Below are 9,827 nucleotides of genomic sequence, written 5' to 3'. Positions count from 1 at the left end.
TCATGTTCAGCACATTTCAAGCACTATACAATCAGAATGACCTTTTGCGTCCTGTGATCATGCATCGGATGTCCCTTGCATAAAATAATTATTTTCCTGCTTCATAGACAAAAAGTCCCAAAGAGTCAGTGGATATTGACATTCTTACCAAGATGAAGTAAGAAAAATTAGAAAAGTGAAGCACCAGATTTTGGGAAGTGCATTTTTACACATGCCAAACTTGTGTGCTTGGATTGAAAATTCTGTGCATGTAAGTCATGTGCAAAAGTATTTTTCTGAAAATCTGGCCTTAAACATATTTGTCGCATAGTGTATTTTTCTTTACAGCACAGAAATAAAACTTCCATGTTCCATGCCTCTTTATACAATTATTACTCTAACCTCCTGACATTGTGTGCTGGTGATTAATAATAAAGACCAACAGAATGCATTAGTGTACTCCCATCCTTGCTTTTCTATGCAAAAACCCAAAACAACATCATTATGTGTTACCATATACAGTAGAACCTCAGAGTTATGAACATCTCGGAATGGAGGTTGTTCATAACTCTGAAATGTTTGTAACTCTGAACAAAATGTTATGGTTGTTCTTTCAAAAGTTTACAACTGAACATTGACTTAATACAGCTTTGAAACTTTACTATGCAGAAGAAAAATCCCTTCCCTCCCCACCTTTTTTTAGTAGTTTATGTTTAACACAGAACTGTATTTGACTTTTCTTTTTTTTTTTTGGTCTCTGCCGCTTTTTTTCCGGTTCCAAATGAGGTGCGTGGTTGACCAGTCAGTTCATAACTATGGTGTTCATAACCCTGAGGTTCTACTGTAGTATGCAGTATTGTAGCTGTATCGGTCTCAAGATATTAGGTAATATCTTTTATCGGACCAACTTCTGCTGGTGAAAGAGATACACTTTTGCACTTACACAGAGCTTTTCTTCAGGTCTGGGAAGCGTATTCCCACATAGTTGTTATTGGGACATTTAGTGCACCGGATGAGGTACACCACATGTAGTGACAGGCATGTGTAGGATCCACGGATTTGAAAGGTGTGTTGAGAGGGGGAAGGTTTTCCTGAATCCCCTCTTCTGGCCTTCAGACAACCCCTCAACCCCTCCAAGCCCATCAGAAGAAGAAAACTCCCCACACACCAGGACATACCAACTGAAAGTGGCATCAGACCCTGCCAGAACAACTGATACAAAACCTACAGACATATCTCCACTGCTAAAATGGAGATAATGGGAAGCTATCTCATTTGTATCTGGCACAGCAATTATGTGTGCATATTTTTGCCAGAATTTGCTATTTGTGGGTTCAGTTTAACCTGTCAGAATCATGGCAATTGCATTTGCAAATAAGGTGCATAATTATGAAGATATGGGTCTCTCAATCTATCTTGGTAAATTCTTGTTAAAATCATAATAACCAAATATTCAATTTTAGAAGCCCAGATCTATGATCAAAATTACTTCAACTGCTTGTGCAAATTGATTATATGCTCACAATAGTAAGTACGTTACTAATTTTTGCATGCAATTACTGGGGATGCATTACAGATGGATTAGTCCAGAACACCAGATCCAAACTCTCTTCTTGGCCCAAATCTTTGGCAAAAATTCTGATTTGGATCCATGTCCAGATCCCATCTCTAATCGCTCTTGCAATCACAGGCACACTTTCTTGCATGGGGACTTAGAACTGCCATTTGATTTTTTGTTAGAACTAATTCTCTTAAAACAGTATGTATCCTCTGCCCCAAGCCACTGTACAGAGAGTGAGCGCGCGCGAGAGAGAGAGAGACACCAATTTAGGAAAGAACTTATGCTCATGCTTCAGTACCCTATCTGAATAAGGAGATGCTTTTCTGAAGCGGGGTTAGAAAAAGATAGAAATACACTGAACCCTTTTTAATTAATCAGAGAATGAACCTAACAATAGAATAAAAATCCAGTGCCACATGTTAAGATTCCATAGAAAATGAACCTGGTAAGGGCAAGGACTGCTTAAAAGAGGCAGTGCCAGTGTAACAAACCAGCTGGTGTTTTACTATACTAGTGTCCCTTTTGAAAAAAAACTGTGGGTGCAGTGATCTCTGCTTTATTCTGCAGACGGGATTTGGACTCCCTAAATTCTCCCCCCACACCGATGCAGCAGAACAATATTAAGTTCAATGCATTCAGGGCTTCTCCGTGCACAGAAAGCCCACTGGTAGTACACCTCAGAATTTAGCACGTCTTCCTAATTCCAGTCAGGATATGCTTTCATGTGCCTGACCTCGCTTTGATTGGTGGAGGCGCCAACTGAAAAGCAGAGGTATGCTAGAAAAAACTATTATACAGTGAAGGGGATTTTTACCATCTCCTTGTGCCTAAACTTCCACTGCCATATCTTATCTCAGCTTCTGCCCATAACCGCTTGTGCAAGTTCACTGAAACGACTGTATAGCTGAAGGTTATTAGATCTGTTGTGGTTCTGAGGCTTTGCAGTGTAATCAGACTGCCAGTGGGAGGTGAGATTGCTCTAGTTTCATGCAAAACCGACTTAGGCTCAGCTTAAAGGACTTCCTGTTTTCTCTACCCAGGAAATGAGAGGAGCAGATCTTCAATGGAAATTTTTCATAGCCTCTGACTGCTAAAAATAGCAGTGAGGTGAAAGAAGTGGGCACCGACTCTACGGGGTCATTTCCTTTATAAAAAGGAGTGGGCTGAAACGGCAGGCTGAATTATTTATCAACACATTTGTTCATTCAGTCAGTGTCTCAAAAACATATTGTATGTGCATTTCCTGTCAATTTAATACAGCCATCTCAGATGGAAACATCACATTCTTCCTGATGACAAGAGGTCATTTCAGTCTAGGGACAGCTAATATTTTAGCTGAAAACAAAAAGGTGAAAAAGACTTACCCTATTTGGAAAATAGACCTAAACTAATCTTCTTAAACTTACTGGGGGAAATTCATCTGGGATGCTGAATTTTTTTTCATTTGTTTCTACAGCTAAAAATAAAACTCAAGGAAAGCAAAATCTGCAGGACAGGGCTGCCAAGCTAACAGCACAGCGACAGGAGAACAGCTACTATCTGGTCTCCAGCGCAAATATGGATGAGACTATAGCTGGTAGGTGCAAAACAGTGTGGACAATGTAGTGAAGCAGTTGAAATCTAGTGGTTATGGGGTTTATTTAACAGTCAGCTTCACTTTCTCCCCTGCATGTTGCATTCATTTGCATTGCAGGATTTTATTGGCTGAGGTGACAGGGTGGACAACAGTGACTGTACAACAATAAAACCAGCAGAGCAACACAGTGAACCAGACAGCTTTGTAACCTGACTGGTTACCGTTTCTTGGACTGCGGTGGGGCTTCATGGGTGTAAGGAAGAGCAGAGGTTTGTCTGTGCTATGACAAGTCAGGCTGTTGGTTCCTGAGGGCTGCAGAGCAAACTCTCATTCTTGTATATATTTACTACTAATGAAAGTCAGCATGAGTCAATAAGGCTGTAAATTAAGCTAGCCAGAGGCTGCTGTCTTCTTACTATAAATGGGCCTGAGCCACAACACTGCAGCTTTAAGAGAAGGACAAGCAATCCTGTTTGTACAGCACCTTGCACAACTGGTCTAAATCTGGGGCTCCTAAGCATCACTGCGTGACAAATAAATAAAATAACAGCAACTGGAGCCAATCTTCCCAGCTCAAGGTTATCTCGACACTGGGCTGAATGAAACCATTCATGTTGAACCTGTCTTCCTTAGTATTTTGGGAGAATCTGAATCCATATCCAGATCTGATTGTAGTGATCTGAGTTTCTATTGTGGGCTGAATGGGAGCTACAAATCCAGACACACCCAAACTTTGGAGGAAGTTTGCATTCTGGTCTGACTTTCATCTCTAAATGTCTCTCTTTTTGTGGTAGCATAGGCCTGGTGTACACTACACCATTAGGTTGACGTAAGGCAGCTGACATCGACCTCATTATGTCAGTGTACACACTATGTCAGCCTTGTCCCACCGATGTAAGTGCCCTACTACACTGACATCATAATTCCACCCCCAGGAGAGGTGTAGCGCTTATGTTGGTGTAGTCGGTGTAGACACTGTGTTACTTATATCAGCTGTTGGCTGTCTTGTCAAGAAAGCTGGGCAGTTAGAGCCCAGAAGCCTCCAGCTGCCCACTCCCAGCTGGGCTGCTGCCTGGAGACTCCCTGCTCAGGGAGCTGAGAAGCTCAGGCAGCTGCCTCCGCTTCCGCCTGGGAGCTGGGAGGCAAGAGCTCAGGGCGTAGCTGGAGTTCCTGTGGAGAGCTGCGCAGAGCTGAGAGCCCTGGCTCTCAGCCCCTCCCACCCTGCCCCTCTTCAGTCAGTGGAAGAGCTCCGGGTGAGGATGCACACCACCGACAGAAGAAGGGTAGTTATCGTGCTGGCTGTAAGTCGACCTATATTAGCTGTAGTGTAGAAATGCCCATAGTTAAAATATCCAGTATAGGGTGGACACTTCCACGTACCCAGAATACATTCCAGTATTTCCAGGAATGGCGTGACCCTATCCCTGCTGACATGACTTCACATGCACTGTGCAAGTGAAATCACACTGCATGAGGAAGCCATTTTGAAGACCACCTTTCCCCCTCCCTCGCTGGCATGATCTCATACGCATGGTGCATGCTGGTGGGGTGAAGGCGGCATGCCATTCAAAATGGTTTTCTCCGTCTGCACAACCACATCCGGTTTTGTCTCAATACCAGACAGGGGCCAAACCTTAGCAAAAGAGGACTGTCCAAAGTAGACTAGACAAATGGCTGGCCTAGTCCAGTGTCGGAGTCCTCTGAGCCCAATCACACTACTCTTTGGCTGAGAGTAAACAGAAATGATCTGACTAATAAATAAAATGTTATCATCTTAAGGTGCCTGTTGTGTGCCTGCTTTGTCGTGTACTGTCACCTATGTTTTAATGAGAAGCCAGAAGAGCTGCTAAAACAGGACAAGCCACATTATGAGGACATAAGCAAACATTATGAAAATTAAATAATAAAGAATGAACATTTAAATCATATCTGATGTCAGCTGAACAGAACAGGGAAATTCTCAGGCTAGAATTCCTACTGCAGCTTATCCTTGTGTGTGACTCCATTTAATATAGAATACATGAACAATAATACTTGGAGTTCCCTGCAGTAGCTACAAGCAACAGTATGGCTCAAACATCATGCATTACTGCAGTCTGCATTACTTTGGGTTAGAGTTAGTACTTTACTGTCCAATTTTCCAAGGGCCTTCAAAACCATGACTGCAACAATGCCCTCTCCCCCATATTTGCACATGCAAATAAGCACCTGAGCAAAGTGAGACAGTCGCTTTTCTATTAGATTCCCATTTGGCACATGCAAATGTTGGCTGTGTCATGCACAAATATTGAGCCACATTTTCAATAGGATGGTTGTCATTTTGTGAGTGCAATTTGCACTGGTAATTTTGCTCTTCACTTGGATTATGGGCATGAATTGAAGTGCTGGCGTCTTCAGTGACCTGCTTGAGCATGTAACTTGGATTGTTACAGGCACAAGAAGTCTGATTTGCAAGTGCATGATTCACTATAAATACAAACTGTACACGCAAAAAAAAAAAAAAGCCCTTTGAGAATTTGGCCTTTGACTTTTTTTAAATCATATTTTTAATTTTTAAGGTAATATACATAAAAAACACAGTAAACCATTGAAAAGACTGTAACTCTGAATGTGTTGCAGCCCTGATATACAATCCTTGGACTCTGTAAAGATTCAGCAAAGTTTGGTATGTTGTGCATAATCTGCCTGAACAATGGGAGGTATTAGTGTACAGTGGGTGAAATTCCCCCAGTGTAATAGCAACCAAGCCACTCCCCCTATCCCCTCTCAACACTCCTGCATTCACCAGCCCCGTGAAACAGGTAGTTCTGCTGCATGGGGGGTGAGCGGACTGGTAGACACAGGGATGTCAAATCATCTGCCCGGCCCACATAGGTCAGCATGGAGAGGTGTTGGGGACTATACTAGCAACAGCACCGATTCAGTGGTCACAAACACCTACGTTAAGGGATTGTGCTGTGGTCACAGTGGTGGCTGGTGCCCTTCTTGAGGAACGGATTCTGCCTCTTCATGTGCTGCATCGTCTCCCTGCACAAGCTTGTTTATTTGGTCTCTGTGCCAGGGGGTGGATTCCATCCGCTCTGATTTTGACATTATGGATCCATAATGCATAGGAAGGGCTTGTAGTTGGGGGAATCTAGACAAGACCTGGGTGCTGTTGGCAGCTCACCACAGACATCCTGCATGAGCTTGGGCAAGTCATTTAAACTCTCTGTGCCTCAGCTCACCTGCCTAATGGGGGGTGTGTGTGAGGATAAATTCATTAATGTTTGTGACGAGCTATTTTACTGTGGCCTTTATGAGCCTAGACAGATAAAACCCTAAGAGTCAAAATCCATATGAGAGATCTGAATTTTTTTCAACCCTCAGTTCAGGTGTCTATTTTTGTTGCTTTACAAAAGGTCAAGTCCACATTACACAAGGTAGATCCCCAGCTGGTGTAACCTGGCATAGCTCCACTGGAGTCATTGTGGAGGGGTTTAAATTACAGATGGCTACACCACTAGAAAAAGAGTCCAGAATTGAATGTCCCCTTGACTTTTCAGTTTAAATCTGTATTATTGCAAAAAGGCTGCATGTAAATTTGTAGTAAAGTAGCTCTTTGCAAGACAAACAAAACAGGGTCAAAACTCTGACTTGCAAAACTCTACTGTGCCAGGCTTCTGCTCAGAGCAACTTTTAACAGATGAGTAATAAATCCCTTAAAAAAAAAAGGGGGGGGGTGTTAATGATAGAAAACACCCTGCCTAACTCATTGCAACAGGGAAGTTAGTGGGAACTGTAGTATCCATGTATACATTCGAGTCTTGCCAGTTAAAAACAGTAGAAGCCTTAAAGGATTCTTGCTAGCTCTTTTACTGTGAGGATGTTAACCAGCAATAGTACAAGGACTGCTATTGTATTTTTGCTGGTTAACATCCTCACAGTAAAAGGACTGTTATTACTAATGGCATGGGCTGACGATGCAAGATCCCAAGTTTACATGCACATGATAAAGTCACAGTTTTAATAAATAAATACATTTTAAAAAATCAAACCCCCTCTTGATAAATAAATTTAAAAGCTTGAGCCAGCAAATGAAATATCCAAGCAAAGATTTTTTTTAAAAAGGGGTCATGGAGTTCTCAATCAAGCAATGCTCCATTCTAAGCAGTGGGCCAAAGTCAGACTTGATTTAAGTGGATTTGTGGCCACTTAAAGTGAGCTTGATTCTCTTGTTACTTAGGACCCTACCCAATGATCATTGAAATCAAAGAAAATACTCTCACTGGCCATGGTGAGCATTGAGTCAGGTCCTTGTGGCTGCATAAATCAGAAGTAATTCTTAGTCACATCACTGCAGCCAGGCCACCATAAAACCAGGGCAAGTGAGAGGACTCTCTTGCCCAGGTGGAGTCCTGTGACAGTGAGGTCTGCAGGATCTGGCCCAAAATTCTCACTAAAGGAGATGAAACTAATCTGTATTGCAGGATAAATTCCCCTCTCTTCTCTGTGCTGCAGTTAAGAAATCCTGCTTATTCGTAGACATTGCCAGTGGTTCTGCATGTGAAACAAGTGCAGACTATGCCTTAAGGAACTGACTGCATAAAAGAGACCCACAGTGAGGAGTGGGGAGGACGATCTTTCCTCACAGTTGAAGAGTGTCATGTTTGCTAGGAACACAGGTTGATACACCCAGGCGAACTGGGCGTTCTAATGACACAGAGTAGCCACCAAATGTAAATGTCAATATGCTTATACACAGAGCATGCACAATCCAATGCCTCTTCCCTGCCCACCAAGCCCCAGATATTTCAGGAAATCTACAAGGTATATAAAATGGAAGCAAGAGGAATTTAAAAAAAGGATTTAAAAGCTTTTAAGCCAAATTAAAAGTGGCAGGATTTTTAATTTTTTTTTTTTTAAATAAGTATAAGGTTAAGAAAACACACAGCTGGAGAAAAGGCAGAAAAATATCAGTTACCTTTTACTTTGATTGCTTGGATCAAAGATCACAGTCATTCTGTTTCATATAATGTTTTGTATCCAGCTAAGGTGTGTATCTATCAGCTCTGAAAAAGATTTGCAAAACCATTTTTGAGAAAAAAATTGTAACCTTCAGCCTATTTCATAAGGCCAAATGTTACAGTTATCGGCTACTCTTTCATAGTGTGTCTTGGTTTATTAAACGGACATTTCGGCATACACAATACACAAGGCAGAACTTAACCGCTGACCTTTTATTGCCTCAGATCCAGCACTCTATTTTACTGGGTTTTTTTGCATTTCCTAACTGATAATATCTAAAAATGAATATTAAAAATTATTCTGCTAAATGACCTTGATTCAAACTGTACGAGAAGTGCCAATAATTTGATCTGATATTTCTGAGGCACAGGAGCTCCATGTGTCTTATAAGCCAGGTCAAAGACTAGTCACTGCCTTTTACAGTAATTCCATATAATTATCATCTTAGTGGCCCAAATGAAACATGATACAAATATGCCAAATCTAATCTCAGCCTCTTTTAGATTACATGATGGCCATGTAAATGCATTAGATTTTTGCATTATCTATGAAGAACAGGAAAGTTATGTGCAAAGAAATTCTGAAAGTTACATCTTTGTTTCAACCACAAAATGAGGTGAAACTTTTTTCTCATAAAATGGCCATACTTTATAGTCAGTTTCTTTTTATCTGTCAGATCTCTTTAGATTTCTTTTAAATTCATTGTGAAAGCCTTTGGCTCCTATTTAAACACAGTACAGAGATTAAAAAAAATCATCATAGTATTAAAGGAATAAAAACGCTCTTTCAAGAATAATCTAATTTTGAGATTCAGAAATGTCTTTGCAGTTGGATTTCAGTTGGCTATACATAGAAGAGAAATATTTTATTTGGCTCCCTAAGATGGTGCAGCCACATATTATGTGCTTGATCCTACCATTCCGTATATGAAATACGTTATACCCTCTGTCTTGGAAAACTATCTTTTGAACATGTGAGCACATCAACTTCCTAAGGTACAGACTCAGATATATCAGAAGGAAGGAGCCAAGCACCAGCAAGCTACACTGGTAAAAAAACAGGGGACTAGTTTTGTAAATAACAGAATGAAAGATACATTCTGGGATCTAGAAAGAGGTACTCAGCTCAGACTCATTGAATTACTCCTAATGTATTCATCTGTTACAAAATTCAACTCCCTAGTTTAAAGAATAAGCTTGAACCCCACATGGACCCATTCCTCCTTCTCCTCCCCATTAGCTGTGTGTTTCCTCACTCCCACCATCCCTCACATAACAAGCTAGGTTGTTAATGTCATTTAATTAAGCAAACTCTTGAAACAAGATAGATATTTAAAAGTAAATGGTAATTCTGCCTCCATGCCCAAACTTTATGCCAGTTTAAATGGACACAAAACCCATCCAACCAACAAGATCTTTCCAAGAATCTCACATATCATCTAGAAAGCTGATGGAAAACAGAATCTAAATACATTGCACTGCAATGAAGTAATATTTGCACTTGTGGCTAAAGCTTGGCTCGACCTAGATTAATATCAAAACTCTCATCGAGTTCAGGGGACCTGGATTTGGTCCAGAATGTTTTGAATACCCTCTAGTTACCATACTTCAATAGGGCTACTTGCAAAGTAAGGAACAAAGAAGAGAAAATCGATATTGTGCTACTGTACCCAGAATTATTAACAGGAAGCTGGGCAGGTCTGTG

At 41.1% G+C, this 9,827-nt stretch overlaps 1 protein-coding gene and 1 long non-coding RNA gene across 10 annotated transcripts in view; one reads left to right on the top strand and one right to left on the bottom strand.

Annotated features, from left to right (window-relative positions):
• Positions 1-9,827, bottom strand: part of NFATC2 (nuclear factor of activated T cells 2) — a 133,501-nt gene that overhangs the window by 7,409 nt on the left and 116,265 nt on the right. For 2 of the 8 annotated variants that reach the window (XM_043526784.1, XM_027822229.3), the window contains exon 10: positions 8,080-8,167. The exons of the other annotated variants lie outside the window; for them this stretch is intronic. In XM_043526784.1, the coding sequence (XP_043382719.1) occupies positions 8,124-8,167 (44 nt within the window). In that variant the 3' untranslated portion in view covers positions 8,080-8,123. The remainder of the gene's footprint in view (positions 1-8,079; positions 8,168-9,827) is intronic. 8 annotated transcript variants of the gene reach the window in all.
• Positions 2,600-9,827, top strand: part of LOC122462652 — a 33,394-nt gene continuing 26,166 nt past the window's right edge. For both annotated transcript variants that reach the window (XR_006285345.1, XR_006285346.1), the window contains exons 1-2: positions 2,600-2,889; positions 2,997-3,116. This is a non-coding gene — a long non-coding RNA (uncharacterized LOC122462652). The remainder of the gene's footprint in view (positions 2,890-2,996; positions 3,117-9,827) is intronic.

The sequence above is a fragment of the Chelonia mydas genome, chromosome 13 (assembly GCF_015237465.2).
Source record: "Chelonia mydas isolate rCheMyd1 chromosome 13, rCheMyd1.pri.v2, whole genome shotgun sequence".
In the NCBI taxonomy this organism is placed as follows: Eukaryota; Metazoa; Chordata; order Testudines; family Cheloniidae; genus Chelonia; species Chelonia mydas.
Note: the sequence above shows the minus strand (reverse complement) of the source record. Positions and strands in the feature narration are given on the sequence as shown.